This window comes from Citrus clementina, unplaced genomic scaffold (assembly GCF_000493195.1).
Source record: "Citrus clementina cultivar Clemenules unplaced genomic scaffold, Citrus_clementina_v1.0 scaffold_2, whole genome shotgun sequence".
In the NCBI taxonomy this organism is placed as follows: domain Eukaryota; kingdom Viridiplantae; phylum Streptophyta; class Magnoliopsida; order Sapindales; family Rutaceae; genus Citrus; species Citrus x clementina.
Genome location: NW_006262688.1, coordinates 27717145 through 27737466, shown reverse-complemented (window position 1 = coordinate 27737466; position 20322 = coordinate 27717145). Strand labels below are relative to the sequence as shown.

General features: G+C 32.1%; 2 protein-coding genes and 1 non-coding gene across 3 annotated transcripts; 1 reads left to right on the top strand and 2 right to left on the bottom strand.

Annotated features, from left to right (window-relative positions):
• Positions 1–1673: 1673 nt before the first annotated feature.
• On the bottom strand, positions 1674–6766 carry LOC18053302 (probable sulfate transporter 3.3). The gene is made up of 12 exons (XM_006448187.2): positions 6264–6766; positions 5942–6149; positions 5679–5850; positions 5451–5516; positions 3688–3801; positions 3448–3564; positions 3220–3346; positions 2838–3124; positions 2516–2706; positions 2320–2405; positions 2139–2215; positions 1674–2053 (listed from the first exon to the last, which is right to left on the bottom strand). Exons 1-12 carry the CDS (start codon positions 6637–6639, stop codon positions 1895–1897), a joined length of 1980 nt encoding a protein of 659 aa, XP_006448250.1. The 5' UTR covers positions 6640–6766; the 3' UTR covers positions 1674–1894.
• Positions 6767–10556: 3790 nt separating this feature from the next.
• On the bottom strand, positions 10557–10638 carry TRNAS-AGA. Its single transcript has one exon. It is a non-coding gene; the product is annotated as a tRNA-Ser (tRNA).
• A 4119-nt stretch (positions 10639–14757) lies between these two features.
• Positions 14758–16192, top strand: LOC18053301 (10 kDa chaperonin, mitochondrial). The gene is made up of 3 exons (XM_006448186.2): positions 14758–15062; positions 15265–15404; positions 16009–16192. Exons 1-3 carry the CDS (start codon positions 14958–14960, stop codon positions 16055–16057), a joined length of 294 nt encoding a protein of 97 aa, XP_006448249.2. The 5' UTR covers positions 14758–14957; the 3' UTR covers positions 16058–16192.
• The last annotated feature ends 4130 nt before the right edge of the window (positions 16193–20322 follow it).

The following is a 20322-nucleotide window of genomic DNA, read 5'->3' as shown; positions in this document are numbered from 1 at the left end:
GAGACTCTCTTATAATTAAATATATAGCTGAAAATTATATCATTACATTAATTTTATAAAATACATGTCCAAATATATAACTTTATGAAGTATATGCCCATACATGTGTTTTTTTTTTTAATACTGAATTAGAGTTCTATGAAGTATATGCCCAGACATATGACCCTCACAGACAAGGAATATTTCTACTTCACTCATATTTCGTAAAAAAAAAAGACTTACAAATTAACTCCACACATTTTTTTTTAATTGAAAGAGTTTGAGCATATAGAGACTCGAACCATTATCCTTATAATCCTGTTTAATTTAAAGAGTAGTGATTCACTATTGGGCTACAGTCCAAATGGCCTGATAAAGTTAGGTTAAATTTTAAAAAACATGATCAAATAAATCTTATCTATATATGTTACAGAACCTATTGGGTGTGTACTATTCGAATGATAAAAACATGTTAACACCATATAGTGTTACCCAAATGAGTATGCAATTGCATTTTACATCACCCACGAAAAATTTTCACATAATTACGTTTACATATGTTAAATATTTGAACAAAATAACTAAAATTTACTTCAACATAAGAAAGATATAGCTGTATTAATTTTTAAAAGATAGAGCTGTTTTAATTTTTAACTTAATCATTTATGAAAAAAAAATACAGTTTTAAATAAAACGATTCGCCAAATTGTTGTCTCTCACTGCGTCCGTACCGTTTTACCATGCCTCGGTTTTGCGGAATTTGTCTACATAGAATTCTGTTGTCTTCTCTATTTGTTTGGCTAACTAGCTCATCACAAACTACCCTGGACTCTCTGTTTCACGAGATCTGTTGTTAGGGTTGTGTTCGAAGGCATTCTCAAGATTATTCCACAATCTAAGGTCATGTTTGGTTTGAAGAAAGGAAATGAGAGAAAAATAGTGGAATGAAGGGGAAGGGAGAAGAAAAGAGTAGAGGATGATAGTGAAATTAAATTTCATTGACATAAATTTTAATAGGAAAAAGAATTACAATTTTTTTCTTTGAACAAATTTATCATTTGTCTTAAATATTAAATCACCTATATTAGTAATGAAATATAATTAAATATCAATACCAAATTTTTTTAATGTCAAAAACTCTTAAAACAATTCATGATTTATATTTAATATAAAATAATTTAATATACTAAACTATTTAATACAATTTAATCTAAATAAAAAGCGGTCAACGGCGATGGTTAATTTATATTTCTATATTTTTATATTAAATAAATAAGTTTATTTAATTAATTAAATTTATTAAATCATTCGTTAAATTTAATTAATATAAAATTATTTATAATATTAAATTGATAAAATAAAATTATTAATGACATTAAACAAGTTAAAATATTGAAGGGTAATTTTGAAAGATTTGATTTACAACATAAGAGGAATTTGAATTCTTCACTCCTTGATGTGGAATTCAAATTCTATATTATAATGAATATTAAATTTTTATATATTTTGTGCAATCAAATAATAGAAATAAAAAATAAAATTTAAATTACTTTGCTCTCCTCCATTCTCTCTTCTCAACCAAACATCACCTAAGATAATGATGCATGGGTGATTATATTTATCATTATAATCGATGTTTTCTTTTTCTACATTTGTTTGGCTCTGATCATATGAATTATCTTTTCTCGACATTTGCAAAATAAATCAAACAGCTTGGTTTTTACTGATAAACAGCTAGGTTTCTCATACGACAGAACCGTGGTGGCATGTAATTAAACTTGAGTTTCTTTACCAACAAACTTGAAAATGTTTGACCTGTTGCATTTTGCAATAATTTTAACTCTTTTTTTTTCATTGTAAACAAAACAAAGCAGAGGGAATTGTAGTAATAGTTATTGGCCTACATATGTTTGTTTCATACATAGTTTGCTGATGGTGCTTTTATTGTGGATGAAAGTGAAGCCACAGCTTCTCCAACAGTCAAGTAAAGGCTATCTGGTCTTTTGAAATCTCCACTATCATCTGATCTTTGCAATTTTTCCAACACTTCAGCCAGAGGATTCACCAACACAAGCTGTTTAACCCCAAATTAGAAAAATAAGTTCCAAACGACAAAATGTTGAAAATTTATAAAGGAACAAAGGTTTATGTAAACTTGCCTCAACACCCTTTTTCTCCATTGCTTTCCTTAAATCCTTGAAGAAAGATGTTCCGCTCGTGTCAATGGCACTTACAGCTGAGAAGCATGGATGAAAAGCACTTTTGTAAAGATCTAAAGCTTACATGGAAATAACTAGTGTCGATAGCTTGCTGGTGAAGTAATAAAGAAGATAAACATACCGGACATTTCTAGAATTACAAATCTAAGGCTTGATTGTTTATTCAAATTTTCTTCAGCTTCGTATTCTTCTATCCACCTTAAAATCCTGCATATAAAACAAAAGCCAAGCATGAATAAACAGAGAAAATATTGGGCCAAAGTCATTGTATAACCTGTGCATTTTGTTAATAAAAGGTTTCTCAAGCGAGAAGCAACCTTTCATTGAGATATGTGGTGTTAGCAAAGTTGATTGGAGCTTCAATGCTTAGAATGAGGAAACCGGGGATCCTTATTGCTTCATTGTAATGGTGAAGATCCCGATAAATGTCTGATCCCGGCATGTTCCCCAACATCACAGTTTTCGGCCTAGTAATTTGCAGGAGGATCTTGAAAATCGAGATGCCAACCTGATAATCACCACCATATATATATAATAACATGTTACATGTAAGTGTTCGAGTCGATAAATATTTTCCGATTACTCGATTATATTTTGATTGGAATATTGGCCAGCGGTAGAAGGAAACTTTGAACTTACGGCAATTGCAAGGCCCTCTTGTACAGAGATGAAAACGACACCCAGGAATGCGCAGAGCATAACAAGAAAGTCGAATTTGTCAATCTTCCAAATTTGGTGAGCAGCAGGAACATCAATCAGGCCAACGACTGCTGTCACAATGATTGCACCCAGTACAACATTTGGTGTGTACTGGAACAGAGGCATGAGGAAGAGGAGAGTCACCATGACAGTAACCGACATTACCACATTAGACACAGCGGTTTTTGCTCCAGCATTGTGATTGACAGCAGAGCGGGAGAAAGCACCTGAAATTCAAAGCACCTCCAAATGAATATTTATTTGTGTTATCTCCTACTGTTATTGCCGCTTCTCAGAAAAGCATATGAAGTAGATATGGCACCTGTTGTAATATAGCATGAAGTTGAGGAGCCAACAATGTTCATTACTCCAATAGCAATCATTTCTTTGTTACCATCAACTTGGTAGTTCTTAAGAGCAGCAAAAGTCCTTCCTACTGCAATTCCTTCCTGTTTTGTACAAAGTTTGAATCAACACAAATTTGTAAGAATCAAAATTATCAAGATACTGTATGTAATAGTATCATATAGATTAGAAAGTCGATACTTACAGTGAGGGAAATAATGCCAGTGATGAGTCCTGTTTTCATTACTAGTCCCAGGTGGCTTCCATGAAATTTCAGCATGTTCCACGAAGGAGGATTTAACCCTTCTTGCAGTTTTCCAATCTGTCACAGAAAATATAGCATGATGAACATTTAATCCTATAAACATCAAGCAATTAATGTGTAATGCAGTTTTTAGTTTTATTTTAATTTTATTGGATAAATGGGACCAAGCAAGCAACTTACGACGCTGATTCCATGATGTTGAGCCTTGAATGCAAAAACCAGAAGAGTGGAAAGGATGACTGAAACAAGAGGTGCTCCAGCTGAGACCCAGAACAGCTTCGGTCTTTTCGTGCCCTGCACCATTCAACATAGATTTATTCAATTTGCTGTTGACTGTCAGTGCCACTTGAGCTTGACCAGCAGAAACATAAAAAGCCAGTCATTTACTTCTCATCTACATGGCCATATTTAATGCTAATTTGGCTTTGATAAATTTTGGACATGATTGTATCTGTGACTGTGACTATTTATTTTAAAAACCTGAAGTGCTGATTAGGTTCCAATTACAATATACGGGCAGCAGAAGAAGCCTGGTTTAATAAAATTTGGTACTCCTCAGAAATAATTGTAAGAGCAGACAAGGGTAAAATGGTAAGTTGGTGCACTGACCGTAGGTCTTCTTGAGTTGTGTCAACTGGCATACGGCGACTCCATAGTTTGGTCTAAAACTTTTTCAAGCTTCATTTTTGACGCTTGAAAAAAGTTATCGAATTAATCTTATAAAAATGCTTCCACTCGCTTATGCTCGTGTCATCCCCAAATATTTTTAACCCAAAAAAAAAAAAGACACGTGTTAAACATGCAGACCTTAGCCAACAATTTGGCAACAAACAGGGACATAGTTAAAAAATTGTTTCAATTCAGGGCACATTCAACTTATAATTCAGGGCATGAGCGCAGCTTTAACTGACAGTAAAAGTATTTTGCATAGTCTGGATGATAATTTAGTGGGTAGAGTTTCTCACGTCTACCTATAACTTTTATATATATATTTAAAAAAATACAACACAATTTCAAAATATTTAAAAATATAATATATGACACTACAATTATATTATATTATTATTTATCGATAAATTTTCAATTATTGCTGTTATCTCTATGCGGTTTTGTATTTTAATGATGGTTTCATTGTCAATATAATAATATGCAATATTTGCATGCATACAACTAAGAAAAAGGAGAAGAACATGAGGGAAAAAATAGGAAAACTATTTTATATTTTGTTTTATGTTATTTATTTATTTATTCTATTATTTTGTTAAATTTCTTTTGTCTTCATTTGGGTGTGGCTAATTCAAGTTTATAGAATTAAAATAACTAATAATTTTTAAAAAAAAATTTAACAAGGATTAAATTTGATATTCTTTAAAATTATCTATAAGACCACTATGAACTGATTTAAAATTATTCTTTAATTTTTTTCAAAGCTAACTGGGGCTCTTACCCCAATTGGTCCTATATTGGCTTCGCCAGTGGCAACAGATCTTCTCATTGGTGTTTATCAACGGTAAAGCTAGGTGTTAAAAACTTGGAAGAACACAGCCGATTGCACTTGTCAACAATAAACATATATATAATATAAAGAAATAGACAGTATTGTCCTCATCGATTCAAAAACATATGTTAAATATATATTTATTTACGATTTTAATTTTTAGTTTTGGTGAGAATGTTTTTATCTTTTATAATATGTGGACTTAGAGCTGAGATCGTAGCAAATTAGTGTTATTGTTAGAGTGCTAATGCTTTGCTAAGCTCTCAATTCAAGTTGGCGAAGATTCATAATTTATTTATTTATTTTTTTAATTATTTAGACTATGGTAGTCCGATCACTCATGTGAACACCTCTTCGAATCTTAAACCTCTTTATTTATCAACGTAAAGGCATCTTATTTTGCAGAATCAAAGAGAGTGAGAGTGAGAGATGAGGAGTGACGTACAACATGTCTTGTCAGCAGAAGAAACACAAGGAAACAGAACCCCATGAGAATTGTTTGCCATGACCACTGCAAGAAAATGAAAATGAAAATAAATAAATAAATAAAGGATTGAATACAAAACAAAAGTGTGATTAACAACACAAAGTTCATTTCATATTTCACATGCAACAATTAATTAAGAATCTTAAATATTATGCATTGATGTTATTATTAATGAATTAATTGTACCTCTTTCGTGTTGTGGAAAACAGAGCTCATAACAGGAACCAAACCCATTTGGTTTGTGAAATGAGTGATTCCAAGAAGGCTTTTGAGTTGTTGAAGAGAGACTATAATGGCAGCCCCTGCCATGAACCCGATGAGAGTTGCCTTCGATAGAAAATCAATGATAAATCCGAGCCTGCATCAACAACACCCAAATGATTGTTAATATTTGAAAACTTTATGAATACTGTCAAAAAGAAAACAAAAACTGAAAAAAGTTGGGTCACCTTAATAATCCTAGTGAAGCTTGGACAAGACCACCGAAAAAAGTAGCTGTAAAAGCTAGTTGAAGAAACAGAACAGGATTCTGAGTGGGAGATACTTCTTGTCTAAGCATTGATCCCATAATAAGAGAAGCAATTGAAACTGGCCCAACTGCAAGATCCCTTGAGCTTCCAAGCACAGTATACACAAGAGGAGGCACAAAGCTTGAATCTGTATATATATGTGTGTGTGTGTGTGTGTGTGTGTGTGTGTGTTTGCATATCAAAAATCTGTATGCCTCAACAGGTTTGTTTTGACGAACACAAAAGATAGAAAAATACTCACAGAGACCAACTATTGGAGGAAGATTGGCAAGCTTTGCATAACTGATACCCTGAGGAATGGCCAAGCTGGCAATGGTGAGGCCAGATATGATATCAGATTTGAAGAGCTTGAAGCTGTAATTAGGGCCCCATTCAAGGATAGGGAATATGTACTGGGCAGCAAGGATCCATTTCTTCCCTAATGGCTGCCCTTTGAATTGGCGCAAAGGGTCATCGGGGAAGAAGGTTTCTTTGAGCCTTCTTTTCAGCTTCTCTATTGTGCTTTTATGCGGTGGTGGCACGACTCTGTGCACCTCCATTGTTGCTATCTCTAAGCAGCTGCTATGATGCTGCAGCTGCATCTTATTGTTGTCGTTGCTGCTAGAATTTGGCTCCATGGCTACCTAGCTTCTTCTATAAATAAATTTTTAGACCGCAACGAAACAAATAAGTACTTGTCTTCTAAACAACAACAATACAAAGATAGCTATAGGGCGAGTGATGTTTTTTTTTTTCCCTCCTCTCTCTTTCTCTCTTGGTTTTTATTATTGGACCTTACAGTGTGTGTGTGTGTGTAAAGTGTGTTTTAATTTAGCCCCACTTGCTTTTTTGCCTGGCTCAAAGTCACAGGTTGGGTAATTGATGAATTTTTATTGAAGCAGCACATAAATCACAAATGAGACTGTAGCAAAATTGGCCATTCGGCATGTGATTTTACGGCCAGAACTGGCGTATTTTTGTTGTTTATTTATTTTTTAAATAACATCCCTTGTCCTTTTTATTTCTCTTCTCTTGAGGAGAGATAAGATATTGGTGCACTTCTCTCGAACGGATATGATTTTGATGATGATTGCTCTTGAATGATCTACTTTCTGCCCGCATAAATTAAAATAAGAGCTGACAGTCGGTTTTCAACAGCAATGAAGGGTTGGTGAAGCAATTCATACAATTAATTCTTTGGGAACAAATTGCTTACGCACGACACATTGTTTCCACGTGCCACAATATAATGGCTGCTCTTTCTTTCTGTTGGCTCATATAATAAATATCATAAATGTAACCGAGATTGTGAATTCTTTCCAAAAAAAAGGTCAAAAAAGGAATTTCAAGTAAACCAAATTTGCCCAAAGGTCTAAATTAAATTCTGAAAAAAAATTATTCTTTAAAATTTGCTTATTTATTAATTTGCTGAATGATCGATGCATGCAATCTTGCAATATGTCAGCAAATTTTCATTCGGTGAGTCATGACAAATGTGTGGATTGATTGGCTGAAGTAAGATTATGATCAGCTGTCCAAGGTTCACCTTGAATGCTCTACTTGCCTCAACATGTACATGTAGTGTCAATTAAGTTGGCATTGAGATGATGGAATATTGATTTGGAAACGTGCTTCTACAACTCATCAAGGGATCGAAATAAGGCCTATCATTCATAATTCAAAAGGCAATCTCCTACCATTATAGTTGATGTAAGTAGGCAAGTAGCAACATGTTCTTACAAGCAATTTGCAATGTGGACCGAAAAGAAATTGGCTTGATTGATTCCAAAACTAGCTCTATTTGAGAAACAATCATTCTATTGTAGCCACCAGTGTGGTCTGATTTCCGTAGTGATTGGGGCCAATGTAACCAATCTCATCAATCCCATGCATGGTATTAGATAAGTTGGCAAGTTGCCTTCTAAATTTGACCCTTAAAGTTCCCTTTTGATACCTTTCTTATTTTTCCTTTTCTTTTTCAAATTCACACAAGGGTGCTATAAAGAAGATGAGCTTTTAGGCTTTAGAGATAGGATCCAAGAAAAGAATTTGGACGGGACAGATTGAAAGGGGGAAAAAGAATGGAAATTTACCTATTTGACCACTTTTCAATTTTTAATATTAAAAAAGACCTTATTTCAGTTTTTTTTACAATAGCAATCATTTACAAAGCTCTCAAACTAAATTACTCCTAAATTAAAAAAAAAAAAATCTCCTATCGCCCGAACTACACCCACACAAAGTTCCTTCACTTCCAGCGGTAATTTCCTTCACTTCTAGTGGCGTGTGTGAGTTAGTTTAATTCCAACAAATTCCTTCACTTACGGTTTTGGTGACTTAGGCACTTTCTTGATTTTTTTTTCATGAATTTAGAATAAATTTTTGTTTAAATTGACTTGTTGGTTCATCATTGATCATAGTTAATCATTAGAATGTGTATTAGGTATGAAAATATGAGAGCTTTTTTTAAGATTAAGATATCTAATAAATGGCACTTCAAGTGTTTGTTTAAATGCTTCTAAGAAATTATTTATCTAAACTTAAAATTATTTTGAGGTTAAAAAGAAGGTTGGTGTGCCGGCCAATCAAGAATGTGGATAGTTGCCCGTGTTGCCTAAAATTTAGCCTGTCACTTTGGTGACATAGTATGTCGCCCAATTTTCTGGAGACCTGTATAATGCTTGACTAAACCAAGTAATGGACCACTCTCTAGAAAATCAGGCACCAAGACTATGTCGCGCGGGAGACGCACATGTCACCACACTATCCGTTGACAACTTTACATATGTGACATAAGTTGTCGCCCGATTTTCCAGAGAGTTGCATAATGCTTGACAAAACCAAGAAAAAAAAACAATTCTCGGTAAAATCGGGCAACAAGTAGCATTGCTTGGGTGACGAACATGTCGCCACAATGTCTGTCAGCTATTTGACGCGTGCGAAATGAGCTGTCGCCCGAGCGACACAGCCTGTTGCCTTGTTTTTCCAAGTGTTGTCAATTGCTTGATTGTAATCAATAATATGACACCATAATTAATCAATATGATAAAGTCATTCCAAATTTAGATAATACAACATTTATCAAAATAAGATCCTCCCATAAGTCTTACATGATAAAGTCATTCCAAATTACATAATATAATTTACAAAATTAAATATATCTTCGAACACACTAAGACACGATTAATGCAGATTTGCTGGAAGTGGATTCTTAGACGTCTCCTGGTTATGGTCACGCTCCCTGCACCGACCACAACCAAATTGGTCTACTTGAAATACACTACAACTGCATGTCTTGTTTCTTGTGTCAACAAAACCCTCATTAATACCACATTCTTTCGTATGCATAATCACTCTCACTATTTCATCGTCCACTATGTCTATAGGCAGTTAATCAATATGTTACATCGTATGAGTTGATTTCACATTTATCTTTACTGTGAGGGAATATTCATCTAGACTTTTCTTCAGAATTCCATATAACTTTACAATAAATTGTTCAAATGTTGCATCTTTTTGGAAACAAAATGCAGTAACTTTTCCATTCTCATACTCTATACGACCATCCTCCAAAATCTCCCACGCTTCATCAAAATACATCTTAAGAACTATCGACTCCATTAACCTGATGCAAAATAATAATATTACTTTATTAAAAACACTGCAAACAATAACATTACTATATTAAATAAATAAGTAATTATCAACAAATTCGGGTGATTTGGGTGACAACACTATCACTCAATTGACAGTATTGTGTATTAGGCAACGTATTTTGTCACCCGGGTGACGAATACCAAAATTCAGGTGACACATACTTGTCGCCTGGGCGACAGTTTTGTCGCCAGGACAATAGGTACTTGTCACTTGGATTCTGGGTTTCATCTTCAACATGGTTTAAAATCTATGACCTCATATTAACCGTTTAATGTACCCACATTGTAATAAAATGAGCAACTAATCTTTTGTATGAAACTCAATCAAAAAATAAAAGATATATATTGAAGAAATATTAAGCTTAACTTCTTTTTTTTTTTTAGTTTGTTGCTTGATTTTATCTTCAATACTTGGATAAATATATTAGTTTGATGAATGTGAGATAGATAAAATAGAGGTTGAGTGATAGTTGGATAATGTGGGAGAGGTGAAATGAGGAGTGTTTTGGTGGTGTGTGTAGATGTTCGGCCGTTGCTTGGGAGGTGGATAATATTATGCGAAATATTTGTTTGTTTTGTTTTGAGAATTTATGGATAGTTTGGTCCAAAAATTTTATAAGTGGTTGGTATTGTAAGAAAAAATGAAGTGAAGTCTTTTTTATATTAAATGTTGGAAAGTGCTCGTAAATTTCCCAAAAGGAAAGTGTAATCATTAATTTGTTTTAAAAATGAATGAATGTCACTTTAAACGATAAAGTGGGAATGAAGATAAAAGAGGAATCAAAGGAAGAATGATGGGGTTAGAGAGGATATTAACTATGGTTCTTTTTGTTTAAGCTGGGTCAGCTAATTATTAATTTACTTCTAACAGGACAAGTGTACTGTAGGACTATCAAAAACGTGGACGGCAGGATTCGAACCTGCGCGGGCAGAGCCCACATGATTTCTAGTCATGCCCGATAACCACTCCGGCACGTCCACTGGTTGGACCTATGCTCGTCGGTCAAATCAAATAACTAAAGGCAAACTTTTAGGACAGAAAGCGAAAGCTTCCGAAAACAAAGAGATTTATGTTTCCCCAAAAGTTATCATTTCATTTGGAACCAAACTTGTGGGCAGCATTTGCTCTTTATTCCAAAAAAACTTAATTGTATGATCAACATTAATCCTAACTAAAGAAGTTTTTTTTTTTTTTTTTTAAATTTTTTTCATATGTAACGCCTATTTGCAAGTCTTATTATATTGTGACAATGCCACCTTGATTCAGAGGTTCTAACAAAATCTAAAAATGCGACGGATTATAAATGGAGGTCGTCGAGGGTGTAAGTATATTGATAAAAAAGTACTTACATCTCAACTTCTCATAGTGTAAAATATATATGTGTAGGCAACCTCATTTTTTTTTATGCGGATATGTTTTTAAACCGTATGGTTTTAGTCAAATTTTAATATCATTAAATTGTACAGTTTTATAGTACATCGAAAAATAACTTTATTAAACTGCACAACTTAATAATATATTTGCATTTTTAAAAAAATGAGGGCACTTGTGCGTGAAAATAATTTTATACATATGTGTTTTATATATACTAACTAATTATGTATGAGTGAATACACGTATGATAAAAATCTAATGAAAGAGAGAGTATCTATTGAAAATAGCCAAAATATTCTCCATATTGAACATACGAAAATTTCAAATTAAAAACTTATCAATTGAGTGAGTAGTTTCACTCAGAGGAGTTTAGAGAAGAGCAAAGAAATTAACGTAAAAGCATTCATACGAGACCGAGAAGGTTCTTGTACATGTACAATAAATTTGACTAATTAAGCTACAAGTGCTCAGCATTCGAATTCATCAATTCAAATCCATGTAACTTATGCGATATTACATGAACGAGCTATTCAGATTCAAGCAATTCCTAAAGTATATTGAATTTAGTGTTGAGCACTTTCTAAAATATTTGCCCCAATCCATGTGAAAATGTTCACATATAGTTTTTTAAGACTAATAGATAATACTCAAAATCCAATCAAATTAGATTCAGTTTGATAGAATTGATTGAATTGGGTAGATCAACTAGAACTTTCAACAATCAATCCTAGTTTGAGCATTTTCTGGATGCCTGCCTCTAGATGCATAGTCTTTATTTTTTAAAAGATGCACGCCACACAGGACATGAACAAACAAGAACCAAGCAAAGTGAATCATATAATTGGATTGACATTTTTTGCATAATTAACAAGCCATTATTGGTGGCTAATAGTTAGGTTCAAAATCGATATTCTTTTGAAGCAATCATGACACATGATTGAATTAGACAAAGACATCCACCGAAAGTGCAAAGTCATCTGTTCGAAAAATTTCACCGTCATACGTACAAGTAGATACATTAAGCTTGAATTCTCACCCCAACTCAAGATTTGCAATCTGATACAAGAACGAATCAAATAAAGCCTCTTGTATTACGTTAAGATCAAGCGCTTACCAAAATTAAGCACTCACCTGAAAGGTTACACTTTCAACAAACGATAGATTATTAGCAACAATCATCCAGGGAGACGTGCGATGTATGGGTCCTACAGAAAATAATTTACAATGCTGTTTTTTCTCGGAAACTTTCTGAGCCTCAAAAACAAGCCATATGCTCTTTGGGGGTGGCAAAGTTTGAAAATAACATAAGCTGTATATGTGGTCCTCGAAATGTCAACCATGCATGCTTCGAAAATTTGCAGTACAGAGAATAATTAAGAAAGAAGAAAAAGGAAAGAACTATGGATCTTTTTATTTTTATTTTTTTGATAGAACAAATGAAACAAACAACTGGTGGGGGAAAGGATATGATCAAGAAGAAGTAGAAAGAGGATCTAACGTAACCCACGTCAGTTTTTAAGCTTTTCAAGCCTTGATTGAACTACAGCAAGTCAGCTTCATGCCCATAAATCATAATGCATTATTGTATGGTCTCTACAAAATTAAAGTTTTTCTTTTTGAGCCAAAAAGAGATGATTAGGTTGCAGATACAACGTCGATCTAGCTAGCTAGTGAAGGTGAATCTTTCAGTGGGTGTCCCATTTCATTGGATTTTGCTGCGCCTTTTAAAAAAGACAAAAGAAAAGGAAGAAAGAATCTATCCGTTGCCAAAAGAGATCAATTATATATACTTATGAACTTGGGCAATAATCGGCCAACAAGAAATGTTGGTTGTGTTTTCTCTGGTAGCACCGAGGCCACAGCACTAGTTCTGGCAATGGTATAGTGGTGAATCAATATCCTGCAAAATTCGAAGGCATTCACATTATTTATTTAAAATTAGGCATGATTTAAAAAGTCAATCTGGATTCCACTCTTTAAATATTATATATGGGATTTTCTTAGTGAAATCTGTAAAGTCGATGCCCTTTCTTAAGATGTCTTTGAAAGTAGCTTTTGTTGATTTTTTTTTTAGTTATAATTTTTCATACTAAAAAGAGTGTTGTTTTCACAAAAAAATAATAATACTATCCAATTAATTCTTTTTAAATTTTTTTTAAAAAATCTAATTACTTTGTCATACAATATCATCAACCCCTTGTGCTTTTTGATAATACCATTTTTTGAGTTTTAATTTGAGGAATGCTCACACTTATTATCTTATAAAAGATTATCATAATTCTTTTCTTTTCTTTATTTACTTTGCTTGACCTTTAACAACAACGGCCAAATTTGCACTGTCATCATGTACGTATTATTTTCTTTTATTCTCTGTTTAATACTAAAAAGCAACCTCAATAATATACGTTCTCTTCATACGGGTACAACTCTTAGATATTGCATGAAATTTACACTGCATTAGTGTATCAGGTGCCGTTTGATTTTAAGAAAGGGAAGGAGAGAAGATGGGCAAAATGGAAAGAATGAGAAGAGTGGAGAGGTGATGAGAGGACGGGAGTGTGAAAATTAATTTCTATTATTTGGTTTCACATAAAATTTGAAAGGAAAATAAATTACATGTATTTTATTTGGACAAGTATATCAATTAGACTTTGGTGTTAAAATGTTAATATCATTAGTAATATAATATAAATAATTTTACTTAAATTAATTTAATCTATAATATAAATTAATGACAAAACATTTAATTTTATATTATGTTTTTAATTAATTCATTATTTTTTTAATAATCAAAATAACTAACATTGCATAACTAATTATATATTCAGATTAGCTTCTAAACGTACATGAATATTATTAGTCGATTAGAATTACTAGAGAATTTTATTTTTTATTTTTTTTTAAATATAAGAACTAGCCTTCGACAATCGTAACCGCCGCCGCCGCCGTCTCCAACCACTGTTGACCACCGCAACCATCTTTTTTTATTGCATTAATTATATAAAGATGATCATAAACAGATTATTTACTTATTGAATGTGTTAATTTTTCCGAAAATATATTATTTCATAAAAAATATAAGAGTTAGAATGTTCTCAAATATTTAAATAAGATTTTAGATTATTAATAACTTATGTTAGCATTTCTAACTCCATAGAGTTGCAAATCGACTCCTAACGACTCCTAACGATATCATTGGTACTTGCTTTTATCATGAAGCATGTCTTTGGCGAACCTCCAACGATTTTTGATGGTCATGCGTTTCACTTTGTTGCATTTCTTTTTTTAAAATAATTTTATCCTATTAATTTAAGAAAATGAATATAAATTATTTACACTTAACTTATTTTAAATTAATTTTTTTAAAGGACATTATTAAAATTTTAATATTATAATAGATGAGGAATTTGAAATCCTTACCCATTCATAGAAAATACAAAATTCATCAACTTGATGGAATTTGGGACAACCAAACAGTGAAGTCAAATTATTTTCCTCTGCCCACTCCTCTACCCCCATTCAAAGACGGCCCAAATATAATGCTTGTTTTAGATTGGCCCACAACCTTGGATATTGGGGCTGGGTAAGTCAAAAAGGGGCTCCACTAAGATCAGCCCAGAAGTATTATAAATAAACTTCAAAGAAGAAAGTGTTTGCATTGCATAATTTGGTAGTGCAAAGCTAAAAGCAGCCCAATATGGAGCCCAATATGTCTCAAAAAAGTCCCAAATCTAAAACCCTAAAAAAAGATCGTCCTAAAACCCTAAGACCTAGAACCTTCTATCTCTATCCAGAGTTAATTAACCCGTCGAACTTGCTCATTCTTTTATATATCTCGAGATCTCGGGCTTCTCCTGTCTCACCCGTCATTCTTCAGTGGCAACACTGTCCCAAAGGCCCTAATTTTTGCAGAGAAAGCAAAGCGATGGCGAAGCGATTGATCCCAACTTTGAACCGTGTTCTCGTCGAGAAAATCGTACCTCCTTCCAAAACCAATGCCGGGATTCTCCTCCCTGAAAAGTCCAGCAAGGCAAGTGTCGTTTTGCAGTTGTTCTCAAGTCTAATTACGCGTATGCGTGTGTTTGAATTTTTTTTAGTACAGTAAAGATAGGCAAGTGTCGTTTTGCAGTTGTTCTTAAGACTAATTATGGGTATGCGTGTGTGTTTGAATTTTTTTTTAGTACAGTAAAGAAATCGGACGGTTCTGATTTGTGTTTGATGTGTATGAGCAGCTGAACTCTGGGAAAGTGATTGCTGTGGGCCCGGGTGCGCGTGACAAGGAGGGGAATACCATTCCGGTGGCCTTCAAGGAAGGTGACACCGTTCTTCTACCGAATTATGGTGGCGATCATGTCAAGCTCGGTGAGAAAGAGTAAGTATTTTTGTCTCTTAAGCCTTGATAATATCCTGAAATCAATTTAGGATCATAAAATATCTAAAAAGACAAATTTTTAAAAAGTAATTTAAGTATCTTATGAATAATTCATTATGTCATCAATTATATTTAGACTAATAATGTATTAGTATACATGTACATTCTCTACTATGAGATCATTATGATATTAGTAAATATGTATTATAGTTATATTGACTTAGAGAATATCCTTGAAAGTCGTGATTCATCTTATTGGTTGTTTCATGGTTTTACATATGGGAGAATGTATTGGATAATATGGATTGGTGTCCTTTATAAAATAAATGATAATCACTCTCATGATTGATGTTGGCGGGTAATTGATCATGAGCCTTTGTAGGGGATTTAGTAGAAGTATATTCTTTGCTTGTCAATGTGAATGTTATTGTTATCGCTATTGATATAGGCCGATAGTTGAAGTACGAAATATATTGATTCAAGGTCCTTTTGTGTTATGCAAACCTTTGGCTAGTGAAAGTAAGTTTAAGCTTTGTGTTTATCTGTTTATTGGCTTTTGATGTTGTGGTTGATTACTTTTTTTTGTTGGTATTGTTTTGTGCAGCTACCATTTGTATAGGGACGAGGAAATTTTGGGTACTCTGCATGACTAGTACATTGAGCTGAATGGGTATTGTTGGAATTATGGTTGTTTTAAAACGAATGTAACAGACTAATTGTCTGAGGAATTTGATTTAATGTTGTTTAAGTTTTGGATTAATAGAAAAACCCTTTTGGCTTCACATTCATTTTATTGTTTGAGGATTGCGATTAATTACTTGCCTTGCTTTTATCTGAAGAATTGGTTAGGGATTCAAGAGAAATTACTACCTTCCACTCGTGAGATAACATTTACAAGTTTTAAAGTATTGAGGCACAAGCGGTGCATTTTATAAATATGTCCCTTGTAATTGAGTATGCTTATTGCCTGGGAAAGGTAATATGTTTAATTAACTGTGTCAAAGGTTGTAATCTTATTTTAACAGTAGCAATATATGGCCACCAATTGAATCGTTAAATAATATTGTGGCAGTGGGTAACCCTTTTTGCCCTTTAAATGGTTTTACTCGTACTGTAGCTACTTTGAGCTTTGCCTGACTTCATTGTAGGATTTGTGGACTTGGACCAAAGAAAGCCTGATATGTGCTAAGGGCCTGTAAAAAGGAAGGCGCAAGAGCCCTCAGAACGAGCCTTTTGGACTAGTCAAGAAAGCGTTTAAGAAAGCTTCCCATGGATTTGCTTGCATGAGATTAATGTAAAAAGATCCCCGTCTTGAAAAAATTGAATCGAATCTATGGTTCCATTTTTTAAATTTAAAAAAAAGAAAGAAAGAAACTAATCGGTGTATATGGAAAAAAAAAAAAAAGAAGAAGATGAAAATCGAAAAAGTTAAAAATATATATAAGAAGTCCGGTTAAAAAATTGAAAATAGAAAAAATTTAAAAATACTAAAGCGGTTTTAAAGTCCAGAAAGTTGAATCATATGAAAAATTGAATCAGTTCGGTTGTTTAATTTGATTTGAAACTAAATGGAATGGTTATCCGCCTTCAACTCTTGGATTTTGGATTAAGATTACGTTAAGAAATGAAGGCGGCTTTCATCGGTGGATAGACATGGACCATCCACGTGTAAGCTCGACGTTAATCTATTCTATGATGGCGACAGTAATTTCAAATTAAATGCTAATAATTTGTAATGATTTAAGATTATCTTCATTTATTGTTTCAAGTTGAATGGATAATTTGATTAAGACGCGGGGGTCTCGACATAGGGTCTTGGTAGCAAGTCACTGTAGAAGGTGCGTTTGGTATCGTCCTTTTAAATGGAGTTTTTTTATGTGTCCTATAGAATAAAAATGATTTTTAGTGAAAATGAAAATGTATTTAGTAGTTTACTTTCATAACAATTTTTGAAAATGAAAAAAAAAATGAAAGGCTGTTGATTATTTATCTAAAAAAATAGAAACAATAAAAAGAAAGTGAAGAATTATCTAATGAAATTATTTTTAAATTAGGTGTAGTGTAATTTCTGTGAGCTTTCGCCACAAGGTGTAAATTTTTGTTAAATTTTTATTATTATGGGTATTATTTTAGCAATAAAATAAAGAATTTTTTTTATAAAAATCTCCGAACCCCCAAAAAGAAATTACATCAGTCCAAAAAAAAAAAATTAAAGAGTCTATATAAAACAAAAGAATAATAATATAATGAATATAAATATATATTTTAATACCAGTAAATAAAAATATATATTGGTTATTATATTATGATATATTATATATTATTTTTACTTAAAAATTTTGTATTAAAAAATTAAAGGATATTTTAAGTTATTAGTGTCTATTCAAGCTTCGTTTGGTTTGTCTTTTGAAATAGAGTTTATTGAAGTAAATTTTTTGTAAGTATAGTTTTTACTCAAAAAATTTTAGTTGTTTTGTCATCAATGAGAGTTTTTATTAAAAATTATAAAATTACTTTAATCGACAAATTTTTTTCCTTAGATTATGTTATGAAAGAATGAAATAATATTGTCAAATAAGTAGATAATATTTTAAATATTTAAATATTAAAAAATCAACTTCTACTTTCAAAAGTGAAAGGAATTTAGATCTATTGCAAATAGATGTAGGTAATTAAAACCCTAGAATTAATAACTTAATTAATTTTTGAAAATTCTATTTACGGTTATTGTTCACCATTAGTGTTCGTCCGCATAAAAAATATTAATTTTAAAAGAACACAATAAATTGCAAAAATTAAATGATATGAAGATTTTTATGCGGTTCAGATTAATAAATTCTACATCCACGAGGCCATGCTTAGATGAAAAATAATTCACTAAGTTGAGATGTTACAACTTATAAATTTAACAAACTTATAAATTTAACAAACTTAAGACTCTCACTTATAGTTTATCACCATACAGTTTACTAACCTTAAACTGAATCTGCTTCTCTTGAATAATTGCTACCCTTTTTTTATCTATGATCCTTGAGACAGTTTGCAAAGTGATCAATAATAATTCTTCAATGTCTAGTAATCCAAAATCCACATAAACTTTCCACAGAGATAAAAAAAAAAAAGAAGGATAAGAAAACAAATCAACACAGCATTATGCGCTAAATTCAGATTCTCTAGTGCGGAGGTAGAATTTTGCTTCTGTGCTTTATGCTCTATGTTGCACCCCTTCAATTGTGAAATATCTCTCTTTATATATGCACTAAAATTTCACAAAAATTACAAGTTTTAAAAGACTTAAATTCTTTCCAAATAAGAATTTCTCTCCTCTTATAATTCATATAAATTTGAATATGAATAAATTTGATCTTTTTGCATTGCTTGTCTCCCAAGAAATATATAAAGCATTTAATAAAATTCATATTTGAACCAACCTCTTGCTCTAAATAGATCTCATGCGCCAATAATAGAATCACATCATTAATTGACTTACTAAATTAGATATTTAATTAAATTAGAAAACAAATATTTCTAATAAATTAGAATCTCACTTAATTTGGGAATTAATAAATTAATCTTTATTACAAGATATACAATAAATAAAATTTCAATTTAACTAGACTTGCCATAAGATGCCAACTCTATGAATAATAAACTTAACAATATCTCATTTGGCATTCTTGTGGCAAAAGCAATCCAACACAAGTCTTCCATAACACTTGGCACTAAAACATTAATATAAAATAAGCATAAACAACAATAAGGAACTAACCAAAATAAATGGCAATTAACATGTTAGTTCATTTATATAAACCAAGGAAAGAATTAAAATAAAATACTGATTTTATTAATCAATAAATAGTAAGGCAACATTAAGCAGAAAATCAAGAGCAATAAAAAGATAAACTCCCCTTAAGAACTAGAAATCTGAAGATCTAAAAATTCTTGAATAAAAATAAAATCTCCCTTAGAATTGATATACTACTCCCCCTAACTCATTGCATTAAGCAGTTGAAGACTTGAAGCGAACAATTCAATTACTCCTCCTCTTTTGCCAAAAGATTGCAAAAGGGAACAAGTTTGACATGCAATGCAGCGAAACGAGCAGAAAGGTCAGCAACATCACGACCTTGATTCAAAATCTCAGCCTCAAGATGGACAAGATCAGGAGCAAAATAATTAAATGGAGGAGAAGAGCGAACATATGTTGCAACAAAGATAGGAAGATCCTAGAGACTTCCTTATATAAAAGAACTAGCCTTGTTCAAAAAGGATTTAGAAATCCTACTTGCAAATGGAAAGAATTAATAAAGAAACTTTTATTCTAATTTAAGACACCGACAAACATAAATTTCGTTTAAGATCAATAAAAGAACATAATCCAACACTAACAAGTCATAAACAAAAAGGAAAATGCAAAATCAAACTGTTATGCATGATATTTTATGAAACAGACACATAGTGCAAAACAAAGAATTTCGAAATTAAACTGAGAATGAATGAAATGGAATTAGAATGCAATCCACATACCTTTGGAATACTTATTGAATCAACTTTTCACAAGATTTTATTGAATTGAATTTGAAGTTCTGTAGATAAAGTTTTGACTAAAAGAACGCAACATCCTCAGTTGTGACGGGCAAAAGTTTCTCAATGCACTTAGAAGACAAAATTTGAGTTTTGCTTCAAAAATGTATAACTCTTAAAATCTAAAAACATATCATCTTGTAAAAACATGAGAATGTATCATGAATTTTTTTTAATTAAATAATGCATTAATAACAAAATTGAACAAGAAAAATATGTCTGGGAATTTTCACAACAAGCATTAATCCATGAAATCAAGAATCTAATTTCCTCAAATAAATAAAGATTAGAGAAATTTACGCTTTTGTGTGTGTGTGTGCGCGCAAGCAATTCA

Excerpts from the sequence above, each read along its gene's own strand:
- LOC18053302 (XM_006448187.2), bottom strand. The coding sequence starts at position 6,639 with ATGGAGCCAAATTCTAGCAGCAACGACAACAATAAGATGCAGCTGCAG. Across the intron at positions 5,517-5,678 it reads TTTTCCACAACACGAAAGAG|TGGTCATGGCAAACAATTCT; the intron begins GTACAATTAATT and ends ATTTTCTTGCAG. Across the intron at positions 2,707-2,837 it reads AAGAGGGCCTTGCAATTGCC|GTTGGCATCTCGATTTTCAA; the intron begins GTAAGTTCAAAG and ends GGTGATTATCAG.
- LOC18053301 (XM_006448186.2), top strand. The coding sequence starts at position 14,958 with ATGGCGAAGCGATTGATCCCAACTTTGAACCGTGTTCTCGTCGAGAAA. Across the intron at positions 15,063-15,264 it reads TCCCTGAAAAGTCCAGCAAG|CTGAACTCTGGGAAAGTGAT; the intron begins GCAAGTGTCGTT and ends GTGTATGAGCAG. Across the intron at positions 15,405-16,008 it reads GTCAAGCTCGGTGAGAAAGA|CTACCATTTGTATAGGGACG; the intron begins GTAAGTATTTTT and ends TGTTTTGTGCAG.